Source organism: Aspergillus alliaceus (assembly GCF_009176365.1).
Source record: "Aspergillus alliaceus strain CBS 536.65 unplaced genomic scaffold BDW43scaffold_91, whole genome shotgun sequence".
NCBI lineage: Eukaryota > Fungi > Ascomycota > Eurotiomycetes > Eurotiales > Aspergillaceae > Aspergillus > Aspergillus alliaceus.
The window spans coordinates 21,016-47,211 of record NW_022474774.1 but is presented as its reverse complement, the minus strand read 5'-3'; the positions used below and the strand labels follow the sequence as shown (position 1 = coordinate 47,211).

Sequence of the window (26,196 nt, the reverse complement as noted above, 5' to 3'; positions counted from 1 at the left end):
GCAAGGTTTCCTTGCAAAAATGCCCTGTTCAATGTACTATCGGCGGCGGGGACCGTCAGGAGATTGAAACTGCCAGTATTGGGAGGGTTTGTGATTGTGGAAGAACCGGACATCCGAGTTGTCGGCGACATTTGTCGATTAGGCATGATATAATAAAAATAATATTCAAAGGTGAAATCAAAAATTTCAAGCCAAGATACCGTCATGAAATTATATGTTACAGCGAGAATATCCTCTATAATTTCTAGCTCACCTGCCCGGTCAGGCAACATTATGCATGACTTTCAACAGCCATTTATATCTGCCCCATTTGTAACCGGCTTCCCAGAGTAGATTGTACCAGCTGCTGGTTACCGTGAAGTAATAATGATATATACTAACTATATGATCTATCCTTCCAGGCCTGATTCTGATTTTTAATCATCATGTTTTCCTAATTATGGAGAACCCTAATTCTATAAATACGCCACGATTAGGCCACCATTATGAACGCGTTCAAAAAGTAAGGCTCAAGTTGATGGAAGAGAAAGATCAGGGGCCCTAGTCGACGTGGAAGTTTGCGGGTTTTGGCTCAACGGTTACCTTTAGACGCTTCGAAGGTGGAAGAGATGATTCTAGAAAGAGGATCCATGAAGACGTTAAGTAAATACGGACAGTAGCTGGGGTCGGGCGCCAGCGATGTCCGCTGGTCATGCATACACAAGGGCTTTCAGATCACTGCCTTTTATCTACTTTTCACCAGTGATTGATTGGTTACCAACTGAACTGTCATAATCTTATGTACATACAGCAAACTCCCTCAGACCAGGATAGTAGTATATTGACAAATAAATTGCACACATTTTCCTTAGTGCGTAAACGTAGGTGTGAGCGCAGCACGGATACCCCAGGACGAGGTGCATACTAATAAATTGCTCTTTGGTGTAACAAAGAAGGGGGTCATGCGGGTAAAACCCCCTGTGGATTATGGAACACATCACCAGGATCATAGATCCCCTTGACCTGCTGTAACCTCTCCAAATTTACACCCCAATACGCCCTCCGTGGATCCTGCAACCTCGGATCCACATAGCCCGGATACACCTTCTCCCCTAAACCCGGCGTATTATTCCGGATCACCTCGTTAACCCCATCCAAAAACCTATACGTCGTCTCCCCGACGTCCCCCAAGGTAACCGCGTAACTCTGCATCCAATACAACACATCCCGGTGGCCGAACCCCGTCCCGCCCATTGGCACATCGTTGATCGCCCCTCCCTCGAGATCGAAGATCACAAACCAAAGCAACGCCCCGCTGTGCGCCGTATCGAGGTACTCAAACATCTTCTCTACGCCGTCGGATGTGATGGGCGTATCGGCAGTGAACCCAAGACACCGCGAGTAGAAATGCGCAGGAATACCGCCAGTAAGGTCAAGAATGCTCTGCTCCGCCCAGTGCGCCACCAACCCTAACCAATCCGTGAACACAATCGCAGAGCTATTCCGCGGGTTCGCGCCGGGGAATTTGGTGTCGAGGCCGAGCGCGTCGAACTCAGACCGCGTCCCGAAGAATGTTCCCGAGATTATCACGGTGCCCCTCAGGATGGTACAGATGGTCGCCAATTTCCGGCTAAGATCTTTCTGACGGATAAAATGCTGCCACTGGGTGAAGAGAGCTGCGCGCGAGGAGCCACTGCCCAGGTCGAAGGTGTAGGTGTAGTGGACAGTGGTTCCGGGCGCGGGCTCCGTACGGAGGACGAATTGGGTGACCACGCCGAAACTTGCGCCCGCGCCTTTGATGCCGAATAATAGGTCTGGATTTCTGGTCGAGGACGCGCGCACAATGCTGCCGTTGGCCACGACTACTTCGGCTTCCAGGACGTGGTCGAGTTCCATTCCCCATTGCCGGGCGGCGGGGCCCAGCCCGCCGATTGTCGCGTGTCCGCCCACGCCGATCTGGGGGGATGTTCCGTGTGCGACGGCGCGGTTACCCGCCGCGTAGAGGTGCTTATCGAGTTCCCCGTTAAGCATGCCTGCGCCGATGGTGGCGTGTGTGGTGGTTGGGTCGTAGCTGAAAGATTTCATATTGCGGAGGTCGATGGTTATGGCACCGGAAGTGCCACCGAGACCTACGCTTTATGAGTTTTAAGACATTCGGTGCAGTTCAGGGAGTGCTTTTTGAGGGTAATAGAATTGTAGGTTTGAGGGTGACTGGCGCGACGCACCATAGTTCGCATAGCTATGTCCTCCGCTCTTCGCCTGTACTTTGTAGCCACCCTGCACGGCACATTTTACAATGCGCGAGACCTGGTCGGTGGATTTGGGGGTGGTCACCGCTGCGGGTGTGACAGGGTAATTGAGGTTGTAGGTTTTGACGAATATGGTTTGGTAGAGGAGATCTCCATCCAGACCGACGAGGGTGATATCATTGTCGACTGCGGAGAGGAGACAAGAGCGAAGGGTGAACGCTGTTACTGGGCTAAGGAGGAAGATATATAGCAGGGTAATGGGGAATGCCATATTTGAGGGCTGCTTTATCGGATTGTAGAAGACCACGCTGTGTTTCAGCGGGCCCCGCTGAAGTATGTACGTCCGTATCGTATATGTTGTCTAGCAGTGTCAGCCGCCGACCGGAATGAAAGGGGTCCCCTGCAATTGAATCAGAATACGAGGTGATTATTGAGCATGACCCGACTTATGCTTTTTGATGTGATATCCAATCATGATAGGTGTGATCCTTTTCTTTCTTTGCCAGATTCGGAAGGGATTTTCCGTTTATCTTCTTGCATTCAATAGCGTAATGGGGTTCATCTTAATTCTTCAGCTAGGTAATACTCAGGGTTACTCCGTCCTGGCAGTAGCACTGAATGAAAACCAGGACTACGCAGGAGAGTACAACCAATAAATCATATTTCGAGACGACACATCATCAATTTAGTATTATTGAAGCTATCTTCTTATGAGATTTAGCTAGCCAGCCCTCGTCCTGTATTATGGAGAGCTGAATATGAGAGCCCTCAACTAAGGGGCTGGATAGTTCAAACTTTAAGTGTAACGGGTACAGCAAATCGTAAACTACTGGTTAATTATATCTAGATCTATTGTTAACTAGCCTTTATTGTATCGTATTCCATGGTCGAGTGACGCGCACAGCCGAGTGACGCGGTTTGGCCACCACACCAAAATATTCTACTCTTACACCTTTTCTAACATCTTCTCTTTATTCCATTATATCATTAAAAAGTGCGTCTTTCTCGTGTAGATCGAATACAGATAACTATTTTTGATATATAAAATAAAGTTCAAATTAAATCGAAAAGCTGCCGATATATTTTTAGTTTTTTTAGGTATATATACTCAAGGCTTTCTAATTCAATTAGAGTTTCTATAAAGAATAGTATAGATTTTATAAATAAATACAAGATTATACTCCACGTCTTAGAGTTAATTGGACCTATTTCTTTATTAATACTGTCCTGAGCTATATACGCCATATGTAAGGCGAATGACCTATCAGTATATAACGTGAAAATAAAAAATATAAAAATTAAAAATTAAAAATTTAAGAGTTATAAGACTATAAAATGTATGCATAGCTATTCAAGAATATAGCATATGTCAAGGGTGTCTTCTATTCAGGGTAGAGGACCTGTCAACTAGGTAAAGATACGTAGGCCAAAGAAGATAGGAATATCGAAGGCAGGCAGTAGATACTACTCAGACAGGGGACAGATTCTTGACCTCCTACTATTACTAACGATTCGCTAATATATAGCTGAAAGCTCTACGCCTAAAGGATTCAGAATTCCCATTGAAACCCAAAACCCAAATCGTTGTAGAGACGGTTAAGCTCCTCGCATTAACATCCCCTCCCGTCCCCGTTTGCCAGTCTAAACAGTTGTATGGCCTGATGTTCCTCATCGGTGGCCGATTGTCCTGTACGGTCATCAGGCCGAATCGCTATCCGATCTGTGCCAAATTACGTATATTTAATATCTTAAAAAGGCTGCGTAAATAGTAATAAATACTAGTCTTCTTTTACAGTAAGAAATCAAAGATTTATGCGCTGAGAATAAGCGAATAGTTAGGGAAAAATTAAGATAATATACTATTCTAAGAAATAACATTCATTTATCTGTACAGAAAGACCAAAATCATACTTAGCAGCTTGATATATTATCTAATAAATCGCATAATAAACCTACCCCAGCAGCTCGCTGACCAGCTCCATAACGCTACAGGGGCTGTGAGATAGTTAGGTAAACTATAAGAAATTGCCCTAGTAAAAAGGTTTATATTTGTATACTAGTTAAATTACTTGGATTCCATATTCATAGTTAAAAGCGTCAAATAGTAGTGGGTGCGGCGAAACTCCATCACTCGGCCGTGGAAAACGTTAGGTATATATTGTATCGAAATAATTCAGATCACGGACTATATCGGTGAGATGAGTTCTGATGCACCGCCCATCGGGACAACCTCAAAATTAATTGGATTAGGTTCTGCAGGTTTTGTCTCGAAATACTTCGTTGTTCTTGTACATCAATATCTTTACACAGAAGACCTATATTTACCGGTATAATAACTACTATTAAGGGGGCATCGCTACGCTATCTGCACCATTTCTCGGTGGTATATACTATTGTACGGTCACTTAGCTGGCGATGGTACTTCTTTTTATTAACGCGCTTATTAGTACCATCATGCTATTGCTAACGAAAATCTCACAGCTTAATCTCGTTCGTAATCAAATTTTTATCCCCGCATTGACTAGTCTCTTTCTTATATGAAGCAACAGGAGTCCAGAAAACTTTGTTCATGATAGCTAGCAAATGATGACCTGATCCGTCTTAATAAAATTCAACATTCTTTCGGCAATCGCGTAAAGATTGCTCATGGGATACCCATCCGACCACCTTTTGTCCCATGCTTCAACTCTGAAGCAAGTCGAAGCAAGGGTCGCATATCCATCACTGACAGTGTTAAGCACCTAACGACGGCTCCAAGACATGTGTTTGTGGAGCTGGATGGGTTGGATAGACGCATCAACAACGCTGGTATTCCGTTGTTCCGTAGACCTTCAGTCACTGTCTACCACGCCTCCCGTGGGCCGCGGCAGTATTGAAGCTGTTCTGATGGCATACTAATTTGGAGGATCTACACCCTCCAAGTCAGTAAACCGAACGACAACGTCACATCAAACACTCATAGGAGGAAGTTCTACATTGTTCAGCTATCCACTTCTTCCATACTTCATCAGATGCATCTGCCGGCACGACCCCTACACCTGGGAGTGTTTCATGGCCCCCTATCCTTTTCAGCCGACCAGACTGGTACATCCTAAAAAGGGACTTGGAAATGGCAATCTGAACTTGCAGCTCCCACTCCAATATTCCAAAAGTAGGATTGATACGAGGTGGCACCGTGAATCCGCCGAAATGATGAGGACATTTGCCCAGGCAAACGGGAGGAGACCCCAATATCTAGTGTAGAGCTTAGATACTCCATTAAAAATGAACACAAATTCCGCCATCGAGACGTTCTAGTGAAATATTAAATCATACTGAACTTCGAACATTTTGCCAAGGTCTTCTGCCGCCATGGCGCCGTTGCTGTGGCTGACCAGAACTTCGGCGTATTTATCTAGTTGGGACTGAAGCGATGCACCGATACGCTCAGTGGACGAGCCAAAAATATCAGAGGCCCGAGGCGAAAGCCACCGTCCCGGTTCCGGCCATGCTTCCATTCAGTGTAATAACTTACGATGTATTCAATTGATCTTGAAAATTCTCGCCGACTCCGGGAAGATCAAGCTCAACTGGGATGTCTAGTTTCTTTAGGACTCTGTAGGATCTGTCGGCTAGAATATCTGGACACCATTACCGGATGACTGAGCGAGGATTTCCAAACCCCGAAAACTCAAGAATAGCAGGAGACCGCATGGCACCGGCTGTGAGGACGACTTCCCTCCCGGCTCGAATCAACTGCTTCGTGCTTTCAGGGTCTTCTATTTCCACGCCTATGGCAGTGATATTATCGTCCGAGTTAGCCGAATCCCGAATAATTCTATTGACAAAAGTATTCAGCCACAATGGATATTTTGCCGCTTCCCATATGGCCAGTAATAAGCTCAAGCCGCATCACTCCGCATATTCTGTCAGTCTATCGTAGATGGATGAATGGCGAACCCTCGCATGGATCCTGAGTTGAGATCCTGGTTTGGCGGGATTCCGATTGCTTCCCTTGTAGCATTCTGTACGGAGGCCAATCACTCTCTTCTCTACGTAAGTTCCACATGCAATGGGCACTGAAGTCCATGGTAGAGTGGGCCAATGGTTGCGCCACCTTCAGTCTAGATGTCATTAGACCTAGTGATGGTTTCCTGCTTCAGGTGGTATGAGAATAACTCTTTCCAGGTCCAGCGGTCGTTACCAATCTTACTACCAGACATCGACCTGCACACCTTCTGCTCGGGCGTATGCCGCATCTAAAGATCCTTTTAGCTTCTTTCTACACTCACCATGACTTCCCTTTCACACACACCATTCATAACACTTGTTCCACTCAGCACTTGCCCCGCGTACATAATCTGTACATTTCCACCGAATTTTGCAGGGTAGCCTCGTATGCCCAATCAATGGGACTGTTGTAGGTGAAAGGGAGTCGACTAACGTCTGTCAAATTCTCAATATTCAACACGGAGGAATCAGTTTCAATAACAAGAACCGAGACGAAGGCATTCTCCGACAGCTTGCTAACAAAGAGATCCATAGGAGATTCCTGTTGTTGGATTTCTTCCTTGGTGAGAATTATCCAAGGAGAATGATATTCTTGATGTCTTGTACACGATTATGTGTTGCCACATTCTACAAAACGATCGCTTTAAATACTGTTGGATATGTCTGTAATTTTCAAGCAGTATCCTCCCAGGAGTTGACCTGGAAATGGACGAGTGGGAGGCTGTTTAAGGGCTGCTTCCTCTCACCTGCTGGCTAGCTATGTTGTCTATTCGGGCAACGCAAGCCACTACCTAAGCTAGTCCTACTTGGGCCTGACATATGCATTATGTGATAGATGTAATCCCGATTAGGAAATCGGAAGGGATTCAGCGACTTCTAAACAGCAAGAGTATTTCTTTGTACTGGATGAGTATGCCAATACAGTTAAATTCCTTAATTATTCCAGATTACCGGCACTTCAAGCATCAATTGGGACGATGGCGCAGTTGGGAGCGCGTTCGACTGAAGTTCACTTCATCACTGGCCATTTCAGGCTAATCGAGAGGTCGTCGGTTCAAACCCGACTCGTCCCATTTATTTTTCCTTCCCGCCCATTTTTCTTTCGGCTCGGGTAGCAGCAAATATTAACTAACTGATTGATTGATATTGATTTTACCTCGAATGTGTCGACCTGGGAATCGTGTTGACAAATTACTCTTGTATGCCATGATATTGGTCCTCTTTTTCCTTCTCTTTTGGTCCCTTTACTACCTATCTCCTAGTTTGATCCTAAAGGTATGATCAGTACCATCCGTCTTCCCTTCATGGTCCGGAATACTCTTGACATAACTTTGGTCGCTGACAGTGCCTTGAATAATCAGAATTTACAACTATGCTGCAAGGATATGAGATCAATGAACAACCGCGGAGTGTCATATAACGTAGATTCTTAGAAGTAAACTGAAATCTGAACTACAAAGACGGAAACAGTGCTTGTGCCAAAAATATTCTTAATGCATATAATCTATAATACAATGCATTGGTCTACTGTACAGTGGCCTCAATATATATATGAACTCAAGGAACTCCCTCTATACCCAACTCTAAAAACCCATGTACGCCTAGAGAAAGGCCGTGTGGATATTCTACTTAACTGTGTAGTGATGAGATGTATGTGCTGAGTGAGGTGGAGCAGGGTCCGGTATAAATAGATTCGATGGGGTATTATTCCCTCGATTTCGGTATAGCCACGATAGCGAAAAAGCGTCCGTATCTCAGGCTCGTCTTTCAATCGCGATGCGGGGCTGTGTGACGAAAGGTTCGGTATAGTAGCGTGAAAAACGACGGGAGGGTGCATCGCCACGGATTTTCACGGAACAAGTGGTGGTAGATCGGACGGGGCGAGAGTGTGAGACGTGGGGTCTTGAGACATGGGCCGATTAGGAGATTAATATTGCAACGCGGACCACCGGGGCTCAAAGGGCGTTGTTGGCACAGGTGAAGCTGCCGTGAGATTTGTCGTTATGGATCGCCACTCCGGAGACCCAGAGACCGAGGGCGCAAATCATGACACCGAAGATAAACAAGCCCACGTTTGCTATGGTGAGGAGGATCTTCATCGGGGATTTGAAGTATTCGCCCTTGTAGATATACAGCCAGAAGACACCGGGCAGGCCGAAGGTGAACCAACTGACGAAAAGTGCGCTGACCAAACTTAGTAGGTTGCTGAACACGGGGATGGCCTCTGCAATGACCCAGGCAATGACCCAGAAGACCACCGCCAAGCCGACCCAGACACCGATGCTGCGCCAATCCCGCTTGTGCATCAACTCCGTTCCGCGAAGCATCCGCACGTACACGTTCTTGATGGCTACGTGACCGAGAACTACACCAGCAATGACAATTGTCGGGATCGCAATGCCGTAAGCGACTTTCCTCACAACGGGGCCGGCGGAACCAAGAGCGGGAGAAGCGACATTCTGACCAGCGTAGCGGTAAATGACAGCGGACGCGACCGTGTATAGGATGATTTCGAAGCCCTGCAGCATACAAAGGGACTTGGGGAAATCCTCAGGCTTCTTCATCTCGGCGATAAAACCAAAGAAGGCGGGATGACCACCTGAACACACATATTAGCCAGGGGTTGTGGGACGAAAGACTGCAGAAAAATACATACAGTAAGCGAAGACAATGTTGGTAACCGCGGTGAACCCAGTGACGAAGTTGGTCTTGCGGGTGAGTTGCATCTCGTCCATTCCGGGTTTTTCGACACCGACACCGATCATCGTGATGAGGACAGCTGTAAAGATACTCAGGAAGGCTGTGGTTTGGTTGTTAGCAGGTGAATTGAGGCTAGGAACCGATTTAAGAAAGTTTCTTACAAGTCACAGCGAGCCACGAGACGTTCTTCATGGTCCGGGGCAAAGAGAAGATGATAGACAGGATCAAACCGACGACTCCGAAAACAATGGAACAGGTCCCGTGATCGGTCAGGGTGTTCATCATGACGGTGAAAGTCAACAGGTGACTGCCACAAGCGAATAGGAAGAACAGCAGCTGTCCGACTTCAATGACATGGCGACCAATGGGACCCATGAGGATGAAGCCTGCATCGGCCATGCTATGCACGTAGGGGTGTCTTTGCCGGAACTGCCCAATAACATAGCCCGAATAAGTGGTGACAATACCCAGACCGACGATCAGAATGATTGCCCTGTACCACGACACGACGGTCAGTAACGATCGCGGACGATCAGTTATTGGGTAGGAGTGCTTACGGGATGAGACCGATGGAAGCCAGGGTGGCCGGCAGCGAGAGGACACCGACGGAGACTGTTTCAGCAATCATCACTATTCAAGGAGGGTGGTTAGATTAATATCGTCATTCAGCGCGCGGGAGGTTCGTACGGATTCCACATTGCCTGTTTCAATCATTCCTGATCAGTGTCTGCTCTGCGAGAAGGATTTGTTGCGGAGGTGCCGGTCGCAAGACTTACCACCAGTCCAAGGTCTTGTACTTCACTTCAGCCGTCTCTTCCGAACCAAATGGATCAATTTCGAGCTGGGGAGGCTCTTCCTTTAGGTTATCTTCGAATGGAGGCTTCTCGGAGTCCTCCTGCCTCCGATCCAAGCCCTGTTCAATATCTTTGACATCAGATGACGCCATGATTGTTCCAAATGCACACACGGGTGTTGAAGGTGTGTGCTTGGGGAGGAGGGGAAGGATTGCTAAAATAGAGTAATCAGAGAGGAGAAAGAGAGAGGGAGGGAAGGAGGAGAAGAGATGAGGCGAAGGTGGGAAGTAGTTGTTAGTTAATAGCGGGCGGTGATTGGCAAATCGGAAGGCGAATTAAGAGTTTTCCGCCTGAGTTGGCCGATGTCGGGACCGTGGCATGCATTAGAGCCGCTGCAGGGTCCACTTAATGTGACTCAGAGAAACAGCGCCCCGAGGCGAATTGGATATATTAGTAATTTCTTTCAGTTCGAACGACCCCAAGTTTGACAGTAGCACTACTTTAGAAAAAAGCTAGTGTCGACTATGGTGCGTGTTGATTCGCAAAGGGGACTGTTGGGGAGGAGGTGAGAAATTCATTTTCCCCAGAAAAACCTGAGATCACGAGAGAATTAAGGTTGGAGCAACGGATGCGGCGGTGGCGCAACTTTACTTTCTTCAGTTCGGAGTTTGCCTTCTCTCTCCGGATCGCCCAAAAAGGAATCTTCTACGCTGTTACCCCTTTCGGTCTTAGCGCACACACGTGGTCTGGAGCCTTACAGATTACAGATGCACTGGCATAGAATGGTTCATTGATAACCTTAACTCCCCACACGCTTTACCTATCATGATCATTATCCATCTTATATGGACTTGACCAAGATAGACTTTCAAAGATTTTTTGTTTATGTTCTGGGAATTTCGAAGCCTGACTTGCTCATTCTTTCTTTGTCTTTCTTTCGGAGCGGATCGGAAATAAATACTAATTACCCATCATGTCATCCTGCATATCGCATGGACTTGCCTGAACAGAGACCCCCGAATTACCCCGCATGCATTAATGAACATTAACGTGCCTTGCCCAGATCAGATCCCCCCAACTCGGATGGTCGTTGGAGGTCACTCCACCTGCCAACCCCTGGGCCTCTTTGGCTGCCGCAGTCCAGGGTCCCTGGTTCCCCCGCCTCACTACATACTCATAGTACAGGAGATCTCAGATGGGATTGTGTTTGGTGACTCCACGGTTAGCCTCGGAAATGGCTTGCCAAGAACCTTTGACAGGTACCGCTTCTCAACGATACCATTGGGGATTATACACAACCGTGTGGTTCAGATTATAGTTTGCGGCGTACTCGGCCGCTTGGAGTAACAAAGCCCTCCCAAGGCTATAAAGATCGCTGCCTTGGCTTTGTCCAACCCGAGCGCCATATGCCGACCAGCCGATTCCCGACATTGTGTGGCCTGATCGTGTCAGCGTGTCAGCTCCTCCTCAAAATTATCAACAAAGGAATTTATCTTGATCGCGCCCAGCTTCTACCGACTGTCCGGTTTCCGGGTGATACATGGGCGAATAACCTAGTGTAACGGTCCTGAATGTACGTGTGAATCGCGTATTTGTACAACTGCACGTCATCCAAATACACCGCGAAGCTCATCAGGGCCTTAATGCTGGCCATCCCATAGTTCGCCTGCCCAATGACCGCCGACTGCAGTGAGAAGAACCAGTACAGCTGATTGCTAAACCCACTTCCCCCCTGCCATCGGCACCCGTCTCCGTCCAGTTCCCTTCCCATCGCATGATCTCAGCCGCGTTGACGAACAGGTCCCCATCCACTCCGATCAAGAGGGATCGGTCAATGCCGATAATATCCGTCAGGTTCGACCCCCACGCGTCCAGGATGCTGGTGCTGCGGTCCCAATGCGACTGGTCCTTGGTGATATACCACATCAGGGCATTCTGCCATGCGGCGCGCGCGTCATGCGCGAATGACGAGTAGTTACTGGTCTGACCCCGGGAAATTACGGCGAAGGGCCCTTCCATCGTGTAATTGACGAGGGAATACTGGTCGGCACGGAAAAGCTGGTAGGTCGATGCCCAAGGCTCCGTATTGTTGAGGACATTTTCCCGAATGCGCTCAAGATCCTCGTGCGTGTGCCAAATCCCGGGATGGATGAAGTCGTCAGGGCTCCGTTTGAAATATTGGGTCGTATCGACGGCCTCGAATGAAGCCACTGCCGGAATTGCTGGGAATATGGCAGGTATATCAGTCACGGTGGCGTGAGCGAAGCAAATACTGAGGGCGATAATTGCCGCATATTCTGTAATAATATCCTGTCATCCGGTCCGTATTAACCGTACAGCATGAGGTGAGACAGAAAACGATGGAAGCTTACTAGTAGCATCGTCCGGTTGAGTGCTGTCAACTCAATTGTACGGCATTGCATCATCCCACTCGACCAATTCCACCCCACAGCCCCAGTTCATTTATAGTGCCGCAATAACCCCAAACATTCGTATATGGAATGAAATCCGGAGTTCGACCCCATTTCCCATGGGGTGGCACGACGGAGTTGCGCCGTGACTTGCTCCGGCGTTAATTTCTCCGATGTGGGCGATAGCGAGCGGACTAATCCTACTCTTACCCAGAAGAGCGTCTCCTTGGTTGCTGGTGTATTGTTGGTGCCTGATTGGGGGCCACGCTATGTTTCGATAGGCCCCTAAGCCATCTGAGAGTTGGCTGAGAAGCTGGTCTGCGGAGTTGTAGTTCTGACTACATGCGACTTCTATCGTCTGTGTATTCGTCTTGGTCCTTTTCCTCACTCGACCCGCCCATCTGCGCTAGGGTCTTTGGGCTATGCCCTTCCCAGTATTTATTACCTGTTGGGTATTATATAGGCGTGTCTAGATTACTCTGGTGCCTAAGCTCAGCAACGGGCTTGAGGGTAAGCCTATTTTAGGCGGGGGGATAGTTGTCACGGGTAAGCCTTAGACTTAAGGCCACGATGGCAAGTTGCGATACTATATATCAGTGGCGGTTCCGACCACCCACCGCCTTCCGCCGGTGGGTGGTCGGAACCGCCACTGATATATACTTGGAGTTCATTATAGTGGTTCTTTTTAACCTAACTTAGTGGAATGGCTTATGTACCGTGTTTCACCGCCTAACGATCAGGACCACCAAACGATCGCTTTTTAGAGGCATGAGAATGATCTAGTTTATCGCTATACAACTGGAATTGACTCTGCACGAAAGAGAGCTGATTCAGTATTCAAACATACTTTATACTTTGAGTTGCTGGCCAAAAAAAATTGATGAATATAACATAACATACAGCCAGCAAATATCTATAATATAGATGAAAAAAGCTTTCTTATCGGAATACTCCCTAAGGCTAAAAGAATCTTCTCTAAGCGCCAGTATAATATAGATAGCCTTCAGTAGAGACTCCAGGATAGGAATTGAGAATAAATCACTATCATTACTTATATTTGTACAGATGGGACTTCATTATCTCCAGGTCTTGTCTACTAGGCCGCCTCTGGCAGTATACAGGATACCTGGCTTCAAAACTATAATCCAACCCAGCAACAGTGTTTCTTTACTGCTTTCTTTACTGAACGAATTACAGGTAGCCAAACTGGACACTAGCCCACACTTGGTTTCTAAGCCGGTGGGCAATATCCCCCCCAGGCCATACATACCCCAGAGCCCCTTAAAGTCTGGGTCCTGCGACTTGTCAACTGGTACTTCGGGGAGCTCCTTAATAAGTACCAAGCGCCCGTTTCCATCGACCGAGGTGGTGTATGTAGTGGTTACTGTCTTGTCGAACGGATTGAAACTCTGAGGGCCGAGCATATTTTATCTGACAGTGGCAGAGAAGCAGAGATGGTGCGAGACAGTCACTGTCTCTCCGGAAAACTTGGCATTCAACTTATAGGTTGACACAACTTTGAATACTTCAAGTACTTCCCCAGTAACACCATTGTATCCGTTCCCCTGATATCCGGTGGCCGAATATGAAATCTCATTGCCTGAGGCGGAGGCAATATCAGGTGTTTGCCCGTCTTTCAGGTCCAAATTGAATTTGGCAGGATTATCAAAGTCTTCGGGATAATCCGTGATGGTGCACGTGAGCTCGATGCAATATGGTGCAACTAAAGAAACCAGTTCATCTCGGAGATACCCGGCGAAAATTTCGCGTTTCACGGCAATAACATCGCTAATGTTGTTGATATCCTTGGGCAGCACCCAGTTCCATTCAAAGCTTGCAGTACCTGGAAGACTATGGCCGTTGGCCGCGCAAAGATAGTCCAGAGCGGTTGCTGACTTGCTGAGTGTTGGTGGATCCTGGATCCTCTCTCCATTGTAGCCTTTCAGAGGGCTCACCTGGCGCTCAAAAGCAGTCATGTTTAGTTGTGACTCGTCGGCCGAAAGTGAGACCGCTGTCACGCTGACAAGTGGCAAGCCGTGCTTCTTGACATGGGTACTGTAGATAGAGATGAAATTGTCTTGCAGAACATTCCAAGCAGGGCAGTGTGGGGGGACACCCTTAAAGGTAGAACCGCTCTGCAAGACCGCGTTGTCCAGGTCAAACAACAGTTGTTGCAAGCTAAGGATGTGCCTGATAGGTTGCCCAGTGCTTTTCTGAACTTTTCTGTGACAGCCGGATGGGATTTAAAATAGGACGTATTGAGATATTGTAGAGATCCCCCCGGACGAGATCAACGGTCGTCTGGATGTACCATGGGTCACCATCTTCTTGGCCCCAAGCGTTCCACGTTCCATTGGGGCCCCAACCAGGCGGCTGGAGTTGGACGACGGTTATCTGTGAGTAAAATATGTTAAATGTCACACTATTTGCGCTTTCCTCAAGGCTGACAATTGGGGGAAAATTCGTCTACACCAGGGAGGCAGGCCCATTTGGATTCCAACTCCAACAGCGAAGTAAACTTTTCTCAGGGCCTGGATCCGCGGGTCGCTCCAAGGGGTATCCGCGGGGATGTCAAATGGATTCACTTGATGCGTGAGATTCAGAAGCTCAGGTAGAGTGATTGACTTGGTGACGTATCCTGTGACTGGATCTGCAAGGAAGCAGGTGTAGCTGAACGGTTAGTCTTCCTCGCTAAAAAACTCCCACAATTCAATTCTGAGTTATTGCTTGCCCGTGTAGTTGCCACGACGAAGTCATAGCCATATTTCTCGCTCGAAAGATTCGACGCGCAGCTATCCATGGTCGGTCACAATTGTTAAGCTTAATATTATCCAGCAAAATGATAAAGATGGAGGAAACTAGAAGATCATGGGAGGAAGGAAACCCATATTGCACAGCAGCCTCATTTATAGCCTCATATTTTCTACGAACAACACATTAGCAATGTGTCCCGACCAAGCATGCGGTGGCTTGCTGAGTAGATCTCTCATCGTCAACTTTACCCCGAGTGCGTGGAATTGATAGCGGAAAGACTCTCTCCGGACGAGAAGTCGAATTCGTAGAACAACCCAGATAAGGAAGCAGTTGGCAGCGTGTCATTTGCAGCCAGGCCATAGGCGACCACCATGCAAACGAGTGGACCGAACACACAGAGCTGAAAGATGATAATGCTGGTCTGGGCTCAAATCGTTCTTGACTCCCATGTATGTAATGGTGCCTCTAGGGCAGATTACATTACATTGCTGGTTAATCCGGATCCAGTGGGTGAGCACGTATCGTCACAAGACCTTTCGTATCCCTTTCTGTTTTATTAGGACAGCTTTGGTTCATTCTAGTTGCGCATCTCAGTTAATTCGTCTAGACTCGCAAACTACTCTCAGATTCTGCTTCTGACTAGAAGAACTATTGCTATTTCTGCTTTGTGATTGTGGCTGCATGAGACATTTATTATACTGTCAGCTGGTACTATATTGAGATTAATTGTGGCTGGAAGGGTGGGGCTGTGGAGGTACAGGTGTTTGAAGATCTGTGTGAAGTTGTCCATTTGGGCCGTGATAGTAACCGCAACCTGTCTAGCTTGATTAGATGGGGCGTAAAATCCGACGACAACACAAATGTTGCCCAGGTAGCCACAGCTGAATCCTAAATAGGTCAGCCAGCCCTCGTATCCTTATCCTGCATTGAAGGGAACATTGCTCCGGCGAGTTAAATTAGACCGCAGCGCTAGCAGTAAGACGAAGTACGGTAGCCATGAGGGGAACATCCTCGGACCAATCAAGCGTACGTTTCAAAGTACGGCGGATCTAGCTATAACTACGGGGTACTGCGAGGACGTTGCACCTGATGCACCTCTGAGGATCTCGGCCTTTCTGTCCGTGCCGACGACGTTGACTGCCACTAGCCATTCAGCTCGCCACCTTTCCACCCCCATAAACAAATTAAGATCTAATCTTAGTTTGGAACTCAATGCAGCTGCTGTGCTGTCATGACTGCTTGAGAGGACGTAACATGCAGTAGTATGGCGCTAAAAAGGCGAATTTCACCAGTCTCATTGTACCGTAGGAAAGGTTTGCATACCGGTCGGTATGGCAGGAAAAGGGATCATTGGTGTTTACTGGTGATATATCGCATATTTGTAAGATTCATACCCAACCAAAGCAATGGACGGTCTCGACCCTCATAGACATTAGGGCTCATGAAAGAATAAAAAAAATCTGCATTCTAGGAAGAAACTGACTATGTCAAAGTCGATTGCCAGAAAATACATCCTTGGAGCCCTGGCTATTGAACCCACGAATGAACAATCGATATCTAAACAGACACTCACTAGACTACTGAAACTAACCAATCGGGCATACGATTATAATCGGCAGATTGAGTCACATGGGATGTGTAATTGCCTCACCTAGCTGTGACGCCAGCTTTTGAAGGATGAAGGACATGGACTGCAGTTCTTCTTGTGAATCCCGGCTTAGTCTACCTTGTAAAATGGTGGTGCGTACCGCTACATTATCAATGCTTCTCGTGATAAAGCCTCTCATGGATACTTAAGATGAGCAAAATTCGTCTGAATACCCGCTACCTCAATTTCGAAATATCATTTCTAAGGAAAAGTACAGTTTGCTCATTAAAGCCCAAGTCAACACTAGTCCAGCTTCTGATTACCTTGCTGCACAATGGCCTCTGCCGAACCCATCAAAACTTTTGAGATTAGAGAGAAAGCAACAGTTGAAACGCAAGCGGAACGCAAGTCAATTCGAGACCTTAACGAGGAAGAGCTAGATAAACTCATCAAGGCCTGGAAATGGATCCAAGACCCCGCAAGAACAGGCGAAGATTCCTTTTTCTACCTTGCTGGATTGCATGGTGAGCCTTTCCGAGGTGCGGGATACAACAACCCCCAGTGGTGGGGGGGATACTGTCATCATGGAAACATCTTGTTTCCAACCTGGCATCGTGCGTATTTGATGGCGGTAGAGAAAGCTCTGCGCAAGGCGTGTCCAGACGTCTCGCTCCCATACTGGGATGAAAGTGACGATGAAACGGCGAAAAACGGAATTCCGTGGATTTTCACCCAGAAATACTACAAGGGGAAGTTCAATCCACTGTACTCCTATACATTTAGCGAAAAGATTGTCGACCGCTTAGCAAAATTTCCCGATGCGGATTACAGCAAGCCCAAGGGCTATAAAACCTGCCGATACCCTTATTCTGGCCTTTGTGGCCAGGATGACATTGCGATAGCCCAACAGCACAACGATTTCCTTGACACCAATTTTGAACCCGAGAAAATTACTGATCTGTTGAACAGAAATGTCACATCATGGCTTAATTTGGGCAAATTCACCGATACTAAAGGAGAACAAGTTAAGGCGGACACTCGCTGGAAAATTCGTCAGTGTCTCTTGACGGAAGAGTACACTGTCTTCTCCAATACAACTTCGGCTCAGCGATGGAATGATGAGCAGTTCCAACCTCTGGAGTTGGGCGTTAAAGAAGCAGGAGCTAAAGCACCCTCGCTTGCTGTTCCCCTGGAAAGCCCGCATAATGACATGCATCTTGCTATTGGCGGAGTCCAAATTCCAGGTTTTAATGTCGATCAATATGCTGGCGCCAATGGTGATATGGGGGAGAACGACACCGCCTCGTTTGATCCGATCTTTTACTTTCATCATTGCTTTATTGACTATCTATTCTGGACCTGGCAGACGATACACAAGAAGACGGAGGCTGACCAAATAACAATCTTGCAGGAGTATCCTGGGACGAACAGTGTTGATAGCCAAGGTCCAACACCTGGAATCTCTGGCAACACCTGGCTGACCTTAGACACTCCCCTTGAGCCATTCAGAGAGAACGGAGAGAAGGTTACGTCAAATGTAAGCTTATGGGTATCGAGATATGCATCTGCTATTTCTAACGAAGCCTTCTAGAAACTCCTGACCTTGAGAGATCTTCCCTACACATACAAGGCGCCCACATATCGCACCGGTTCAGGTTCCGTATTCAATGATGAGCCGAATCCCAGCTACCCACATTCTCCACCAATACTACGTGTCTCCGGCATCAACCGTGCTAATATTGCCGGCTCCTTCGCCTTGGCTATCTCGCAGACAGACCAACCTGGGAAGCCACAAGTAAAAGCTATTGAATCTGTGCTTAGTAGATGGCATGTGCAGGGCTGCGCAAACTGCCAGACACACCTAAGTACTACGGCATTTGTGCCTCTGTTCGAATTGGATGAGGAAGATGCAAAAAGAAAACATGCAAATAATGAATTGTCTGTGCATCTGCACACTAGGGGTAATCCGGGAGGTCAAAGAGTGCGCAATGTTACCGTGGGAACTATGAAATAAATGGAGGATTGGTGTTGAGATTCTGGCTAGCTCGCTCCCGCTATGTCTTTATCAGCGAAGGGGGTGCAAGACATACAACTGGCTAGCGAAGCTGTTATAGTTCTTTTTTAAGGCACTCTTATTACTTACCAATGTAGTTGAATTTGTATGCATCTATAGCCGTCTGTACTCAGCTCACTTGAGGTAAAGGTTTTTTAAATAAAGGGGATGAATAAAGACAAGTTGAATAAAGCAGATATAAGAGGTTGTAGAGGCTATGTGGGAAACTGCCAACTTGGTTGTATAATCAACCCGGGCGCGGATTACGTGAATTCGGGGCTGTCTAGTAGCTTGACTACTGGACGATTAAGAGACCAGTCTCCCTCCTGAGTGGTGAGAATTCGAGGGGTGGGAGGAAAATCTCTTAGTATATCCAATAATGTCTATTTGTTATTCAATACCGAGCAGCACTTGCTTAAGATAAATAGATATCAACAAGAAAATCTCTTGCCCCACAAGGACCCAAAGAAAAGAAAAACGGACTTTAGGCATTTGAATTCCTCCGCTCGCTTCTGCAAATATTCGGCTACGTCTATAGTTATGTGACTAAAGTGATAGTATATATAGATGAATATGAGTAATAGAATATGAAAACAATAAATGCGATCCGATAAGGAAGTCACTTCCTTTATTTACTAGCTAGCGCCCTGACTCTTACAGGCTATCTGTACTTCATCGCAGCAGTTCTCATTGCTGTATAGCGAAAATCAGCATACGAGGGTGCCCGGCCAGCATCACCACTGCTACGAACTTATAGAGACCAGTACCCTATCGTGAGCCCTCATACTAATAGCTTTGCCACCCATGTTTCAACTTTTTAATTAACTAAAGTGCTCTTTACTTATTGACCACGCGAATTCAATGGGTTTTAAGTACGGCTGAGCGGACGGGAAGCCCTGATTTCCACACCATATGGTCGTATGTATGAGTTCTTTTATCAATTAGGGTTTATACACCAGGTAGTTGTGTTGTTAAAGGATCAAATTGAGCAGTAAATTGCTAATGTAGGGTAGCTATTTGCTCCATGTAGACGTCTACGAGTAGCACAAGGCTTGAAGAACAGTATCCATTGACCAGGAGCGACTTCTCAGTTATCATTAAACATCAATAACTGACGGTCCGCATCGTCCCAGATAGTCGCGTCGCGTGATGTAGAATAGCAGTTCTCCGCTCTCTTTCCCGCCAGATTGGTCAGCCAACTCAAGTACAATTGCCAGAACACAGCAAATGTCGATGTAACAACTGAGCGAGACTGAGGCTTGATGCTTGTGAAGGTGACCAAGGGCCAGTATAGCAAGCTCGAAATACGTTTTGGTACTACTGTGCTTTTGACTCGTTCAACTGCGCCCGCGACGCCCTTCCCGGAAAGAAGTCCCTGAAATGCAAAGAAATACACCACGAACATCCGGTTCTAGAAGAGTTAGTTGACAACAACCTTTACATTGAGGGATGCCGAACTGAAGTTGAACTGTCGCTCGAGAAATAGAAATCTTTCACGGCTAGGGATTGCGATAACGAGGCGGGGCTGATGATACATCGGAGGGAACGATTATGATCGAACTCATCATAACCGATCATTTGTGCAGAAAAATCGCCAAGGAAATATATGAACGGTGCGAGGCATAGTTGGGTGGTATAGTCGCTGGCTTTGCGAGTAGGAATACCAGTTTCAAGTGCACTAGGGCCGCATCTTGCGGTTTTCGCGCGTTCAATTTTGCGATTGGGTTAGGTTGCGAAGACTTTCGCGCTTTGAACAGAAAGCCGCGGTTTTTATGCGGTGCAAGCAGACTGGCTTCTGACGACAGGGACCGAGTCGTGCCTACTGAGCCAGTCTGGCTTCAGTGTGAAGACCAAGATACCAGTAGGGACGAAAAGGCCGGATGATGCGCATGGCTTTCGGCAAGGACGATAACTAATATTGAACAGCTTGGCTCCTTTCTGTTCCTCGGAGTGGCCTCAATCACTCTTCAAATTTACATATCACTAAGAAAGCATGTACCACCTGCGGTCCTATACACGACACATGCATGCTTACTGTTCGAGCCGTTACCAATTATCCACAACCACATACCCTAAGATGGCGAAGGGTGACGTTTTCTACGAGCCCTCAAAAGGGCATCGGCCTGGCTTGACTCATGGTTCCTCTAAGAGGTGCGTGACTCCCCTCCAGTTGGGTAGATAAGTAATACCAGTAAATCCGGGCAGGACAACCTGGGTCCCTTCAGTCGCTTTAATAGTGTCCCGTTTGCACCTCCGACGAAGTTTTTCCTTGACCAACAGTCTAGAAGGTAATTGGGAGCAAGGAAATGCTGAACAATGTGTTGCATATATGGCCTCAAATTCTGTCAATGCTTCTTCTCCGATGACTTGGGATGAGGAGTTCCCCATTGCTGGCTTTACCAATGCACCATCTCGTCTAGTTAGACGGCCTCATGTTGTTGAATCCCCGGTAAGCTTTGGGTGTAAAGTTCACTCCGTCTTTGCAGATCTAAGGAGACTTATTCATTGACACGTCTGTCATGGTGATCGGAGGTGTTGCGGGAATACATATCAAGAGAGATCACATCACAAGCGATGGAATGTTTCTCCTATGACTTGGGCGTTTTATTTCGCTTCTCCTGTCATTTCAATATAATTAACTAATATGTTGAACGCAGTTACTTGATGCTTTGAAAGCAGCTCCATTGACGCGACTCAGGCATGATCAGTACATGGCCGTGAATAATGTTTTCGAGATGAAAAAGCTGACGATGCAAGATTAGAGTGATTGTCAGGTCGGGTTTGCGGCAGCTTTAACCTATAGCTGTTTTTAATCTAATTAAAAATAGATAATCCCCTGTAACGGTCTTTTATGTTAACTCTAATCAAATGTAATATTTAATTAGATTAGTAATATTTTATTTTAGTTAAATAAATATTCAACTTATCTAGATCCAGTATAATATTTTAGTTAGATCCTTAGAACTCTATATCTCTATTTCAATTCCCGGTTGACAAGATGACCCTTATAGTAGTTCATAGAATCTTTACCCTATTATTTTTAACTGGCTTGCATTTCACATTTATCCCTCTGCGCTCAGGACATTGGACGAATTCCATCCCCTTCTTGCACCTAATAGTATATTGTAGGAAGTTACTTGCATACGAACTCTGTTGGGCAGTGCGAGATGCATGATGCAAATTTAGGCTTGAATTTGTCTTGTATGTCTATCATTGAGCCTCTATACCCCGTGAAAGAGAAAGAAAAATTGTAGGGAAAAAAATAATCCCAATCATTGAAGCACACTAGTATCATCGTGAGTGTCATAGAACTGATCTGCATCCCATCTGAATCCTTGTAATCCATCAAAAGTACCTTCTAGCTGCCCCAGCCTAGGAGAGTTTAGGCCGAAGGGAAGTTCTTCAATGTATGAAGTGGACCCATCAAGCAGCGTGCTGTAATTGACACTGCTAGCGGGTGCTACATTCATCATTGCTGTGTCGAATGGCACACCAACTGCGTGTGGGTGTGTATTCCAGAGCTGTGCTTCGTTGCCTCCGGTGCTCAGGCACATCGATGAGCTTGAGACGCTGTGGGATCTCGATGTGGTATTGCTCCAGACATTGTGATTGGGAAGAGCAATTTGTGGTGAAGCATTCGTGAAGAGCTGGACTGATTGCTTCTCTCTAAGGATCTGAAGACTATGTACGATTTGTGTACACAGACTGGCAATGATGCATATTTTGTTAGTACTGGATTCCGGGCATGTATTTGCTGCTAAAAACTCCGATCTTGAGGAGAAGAAGGTGAGTAGTTCGATATCGTTGTGCTGTTGATTTCCGAGCATGTGACTGAACATCTCTATGAAGGGGGCGAGGGAGTGGTACAAAATGATACTATGTATATATGCCTGTGAGTCAAATGATATCCGATAGGGTAAGATCTCAGGGGTATCTTACCTATCAAACACACCGAACCCAGAGACTTCAAGCAAACCATAGGTTTCACAAACCTCTTTGAACAGAGACAGACATGTCCGAGCGCTTTGCAGACGAATCTCGCTTCCAGGAACTTCGGTGCGTCTGTGTAGAAGTAGCTGACAGGTCGAGAGGGCATGCCTCAATTCCCTCGCGCAAAAGGCTTGTTGAGTGAAGCCTGATGAAGGATCAGGCCACAGCAAGTGTTCATGCTCCGTAGCCCAGTCGTCTAGTTGCCGACTAACCTTGCGAGCTTGGTGACCCATGCACCGCCACTCTTTCCCTGTGGCGTCTGCTGAATACAGAACCTGATAGAGTTGCTCGAGTAGGTAAGACAATCGGATCCTAGCGGCGAAGTATTCGGCGAGAGTCTGATTAGAACTCAAATAGGGCAACGCAACGCTGCAATCGTAGGAAGGTAGCAGGCATGCCTTACCGGAAATGAAGGCTGCATGCTTCTGGAGCTGAGTGTTAGCTGGTTTATTTCGTCAATAAGAAGATGGAGCATCGTACATCAACTATAAAAAGCGACCAGAATACATTGGTCTGCTCAGTGTGCGTTTCCCTCTCCTTTGTGGATCTCCGGTGAAGTCCGATCGACCGCGATACTTGACAGGCCTGTACAAAAACGGTTTCGAAGATGTTATAGTGGAAATATTTTAAAGCTACCGATGCCTGGGTAGACTAAACTCAGAATATGTTTTCAAGTGTCAACTTTTCCGGTCAGGTTTGGGGTTGGCTTACCATGCTCAAAAGGGCTTGGGCGTTAACCAAGCTCGGATGAGCCAGCTTTTCCAAGTTACAATAACATCGTCTCAGATTCATCCTTAATTGATATAGTAGAGCGTCTTCCAGAATACCACCATATCCTATACTTTCGATATCCTTAGCTGCAACCAATTTTGCGTCGAGAGCCTGCAGTGCAATACTGTTGAAAGAAATGATCCACACCAGGTCTGGTGAGTCTGCAGCATACTGGTCACTTATGGCTGCTATAACTGTTTCCCGCTCGTAGATAGGGAGGAATGAGCTTATGTACGTGAAATATGGCTGGATGGAAGCTTCCAAAAGTGTGCGAGGTGGTAGTGTGGGGGTGACACCATCGTCCCCGGGCCCCGTTGACAGAGGAACTTCTTGAATCATGTATTGCATGCATTTATTGGCTTGTGCCACATTGAACAACAAGGATGATGTATTAGTGTCGGAATCGAAGGTTTTCTCTTCACCTGCATCTAGCATGTCCAATGATGAAGCCAATTTCTCGCAGGTGGCTTGCGCCTCAGCACAGAGTGACGGAATCGAACTGGGGCCAAAAGGTGGCTCGCGTGCTTGATCTCCAGCTGGTGCAATATGCCCAGGGCCTTGAAGGAGATTGGGCGTACTGTGTTCCAGAAGTCGGATCGAGTCTCCAGTTTGGGACCCAGAGGCATCGAGGTTATGCTTGGGGGATCCCATAAAGGATAAGTACCGCTCCAGTGCTACCTCAATCTTACCAAGCCGGTTGCCAAGCTGTTCGACATCGCGCACCCTGAGGCATGGAAAGATCAACAGGATCAGACACACATTCAGAAAAATGACTCAGAGCGTGTCACGTACAGCTTCGTAGTGTGGTTCACTCGTTTGCTCTTGTTGGTATATAGACAGGGGAGACTTTGCTTGAGGCAAAGTGAACATTTAGGGTGTGCTTTGTCTTTGTGGCATTTGATTTTACGCACTCTGCACTCGTCGCAAGCGGCCATGTATCGTCGTTGCGCAGCTTCCTCGTCGCTACACATGGCGTTCGGAGGTGGTCTTGCATTAGTCAGACTTTCTGATAGCTGGCCCAGTAAGAGCCAGAGCCAACGAATAAATACAGAAACCCATGGGCTGAGGGCAATGCAGATCGCAAGATCGTTCAGTTGGAAAGTACTGCTTGCTGATAGTGCATCATCTCGAATGAGTTCAACGCAATCCGTCGATAGAGCATTAGCTGACCTGATTGGTAGAAGTGCACGGATTATTTAGCGAAGTAGCTGCATAAGCGGAAGCTAGGGATCATCGCGTCTTGCCATACGTTTCTATTTCAGACATCCAGCTCCTCCCCCCACCCGCGCGGGGGCACCTGCATTGTTTAGCCCAAGTTGAACACATGAGGTATACGAAGGATATGATGAAGTTCTTTGGCCGCAGAGCCTGTCGAAACACAAAACAAACGCCGCCTAATTCCGATAGAACATGTTTCACAACCAAAGCAGGGCATACGAGCCATAAAACGTGTGGAAAAGGATTTTTGCCCATGCTCTTTTATCTGGATCGTCGACACGCATTCGTATTGCTTACCTCGGGGCAAGGATAGGCGCAAGATTTCCGGGATACCAATCCTTGGCAGCATTAGCGTTACATTGCGGGAAACCGTAGGCTGCAGAACGCTGGCCCGACAGTAAGCGTTAGATATTGGTCGGAGAGTTCGCACTGCATAAGCTTTGCGTGCGCCGGCTTGGCAGGCTTGTTACCGTGCGGACTTGCACGGATTACACGCCTAAGATAGCAGTGATCACCACCTCTCTGAAGCGCAATATATGTATATCATCCACCACTATCGGTTATCAGTTGAACATCCGCGTTCCGCGCTGAACGGTCCGCGCTGAACGGTCCGCAGGGGATCGTCACCTAATGTAGACTACACTTCTGATTTGCTTGGGCCTGTACGGGTGGGTATCCGAATTGAGTAAGTGAATTAGACGACTTGGCAGGGTTCAGGATGTGATCTGATCGGGGCTATTGATTGGCATAGATTCCAGGGCAGAATCCTTGTTTGACTCAAGTCGGCAGTCCGTATACAGACTCGGGTAGGATCCCTGAGATCCACAACCAACCCGTTTCACATGTGGCGAGGCTAGAGAGGGTGGAATGGAACGAGAAGGATACTGCTCCTGACCTGCCACTGCCTTAATGAAGCATTTGGCACGCCCTCTGCCTCGCCGCGGCTATCCCATATGATGAGTCACATTAGGAGTCAGCTATGGCGAGTACACTATCTGCACCTGTAGGATGTGACATGAGCTGGGATCTCTTTCAGCCCTCTAGGGCGATTCTTGACCCCACATCGAATTTTAGTAGAGTCAATGAATATTTTCAAATCAGATGAACATTTATCCGTTATTATGGGCTGTAGGAAGGTCCGTGGTCTTTGGTCACTACACTATGCTAAGCAGGAAGGCAATATCTCTCAATATCCCTCCGTAGATGGTGCCATACGTGTGCATATGATTCGGTCACCGAACTCAAGAGAACCTCTTATTGAATCGAGGCCATCGGGAGCGACAATTCCTGTAGCATGCTGGCCAATTAGCGTGTCGTAATTCGTCTAGTGTTTCTAATTAGGCAATGTAAGAAGTGGGCCAACAAGAAATGTGCAAGGTCGAGATACGAACTGCCGCCGCCTAGGCCTATAGATTTGCAACTAGGTGTCGATCAAGCGCCAGTCTTGGTAGTTGCACCCTTTCGGGACTTTAATTAGCTAATATGGTAATTCCACAGAATGTAACCCTTAGCTTAGCACGAAATGCAGTCCGATAACGACTCCCGAGGGTCCTCGGGTCCAGCCCTGGCTATAACCTCTGTATTGATTTCCACCGGACCGCCGGAAATGCCTAGCGGTCCACTGCGCTTGGGCTCACCGAATTCTAGTACGGGGTGGTGCTAACTGCGGACCAATAGGCACGAAGGCACAGTACCTCAA

At 47.1% G+C, this 26,196-nt stretch overlaps 6 protein-coding genes and 1 non-coding gene across 7 annotated transcripts; 3 read left to right on the top strand and 4 right to left on the bottom strand.

Moving 5' to 3' along the window:
- Positions 1-336: 336 nt before the first annotated feature.
- Positions 337-2,918, bottom strand: BDW43DRAFT_294471 (FAD-dependent oxidoreductase). The gene is made up of 2 exons (XM_032043942.1): positions 2,205-2,918; positions 337-2,108 (listed from the first exon to the last, which is right to left on the bottom strand). The coding sequence occupies exons 1-2, from the start codon at positions 2,497-2,499 to the stop codon at positions 940-942; spliced, it is 1,464 nt and encodes a 487-aa protein (XP_031894147.1). The 5' UTR covers positions 2,500-2,918; the 3' UTR covers positions 337-939.
- A 4,271-nt stretch (positions 2,919-7,189) lies between these two features.
- On the top strand, positions 7,190-7,291 carry BDW43DRAFT_t234. The gene has a single exon. It is a non-coding gene; the product is annotated as a tRNA-Phe (tRNA).
- An 882-nt stretch (positions 7,292-8,173) lies between these two features.
- On the bottom strand, positions 8,174-9,864 carry BDW43DRAFT_304710 (transmembrane amino acid transporter protein-domain-containing protein; the record flags this gene model as incomplete). Its single annotated transcript, XM_032045652.1, has 4 exons — positions 8,174-8,817; positions 8,875-9,018; positions 9,080-9,411; positions 9,695-9,864. The coding sequence occupies 4 exons, from the start codon at positions 9,862-9,864 to the stop codon at positions 8,174-8,176; spliced, it is 1,290 nt and encodes a 429-aa protein (XP_031894146.1).
- An 883-nt stretch (positions 9,865-10,747) lies between these two features.
- Positions 10,748-12,135, bottom strand: BDW43DRAFT_304709 (uncharacterized protein; the record flags this gene model as incomplete). The annotated part of the gene is made up of 5 exons (XM_032045651.1): positions 10,748-10,902; positions 10,987-11,151; positions 11,194-11,312; positions 11,391-12,022; positions 12,085-12,135. 5 exons carry the CDS (start codon positions 12,133-12,135, stop codon positions 10,748-10,750), a joined length of 1,122 nt encoding a protein of 373 aa, XP_031894145.1.
- A 1,776-nt stretch (positions 12,136-13,911) lies between these two features.
- BDW43DRAFT_304708 (uncharacterized protein) lies at positions 13,912-14,923 on the bottom strand (the record flags this gene model as incomplete). Its single annotated transcript, XM_032045650.1, has 5 exons — positions 13,912-13,928; positions 13,967-14,313; positions 14,435-14,566; positions 14,596-14,773; positions 14,830-14,923. 5 exons carry the CDS (start codon positions 14,921-14,923, stop codon positions 13,912-13,914), a joined length of 768 nt encoding a protein of 255 aa, XP_031894144.1.
- A 1,694-nt stretch (positions 14,924-16,617) lies between these two features.
- On the top strand, positions 16,618-18,576 carry BDW43DRAFT_294457 (tyrosinase family protein; the record flags this gene model as incomplete). Its single annotated transcript, XM_032043941.1, has 2 exons — positions 16,618-18,002; positions 18,057-18,576. Coding segments are annotated over exons 1-2 (1,621 nt in total), but the record flags the coding sequence as incomplete, so codon positions are not given.
- Positions 18,577-24,186: 5,610 nt separating this feature from the next.
- BDW43DRAFT_294455 (uncharacterized protein) lies at positions 24,187-24,593 on the top strand. The gene has a single exon (XM_032043940.1). The coding sequence runs from the start codon at positions 24,213-24,215 to the stop codon at positions 24,477-24,479; it is 267 nt and encodes an 88-aa protein (XP_031894142.1). The 5' UTR covers positions 24,187-24,212; the 3' UTR covers positions 24,480-24,593.
- Positions 24,594-26,196: the final 1,603 nt, after the last annotated feature.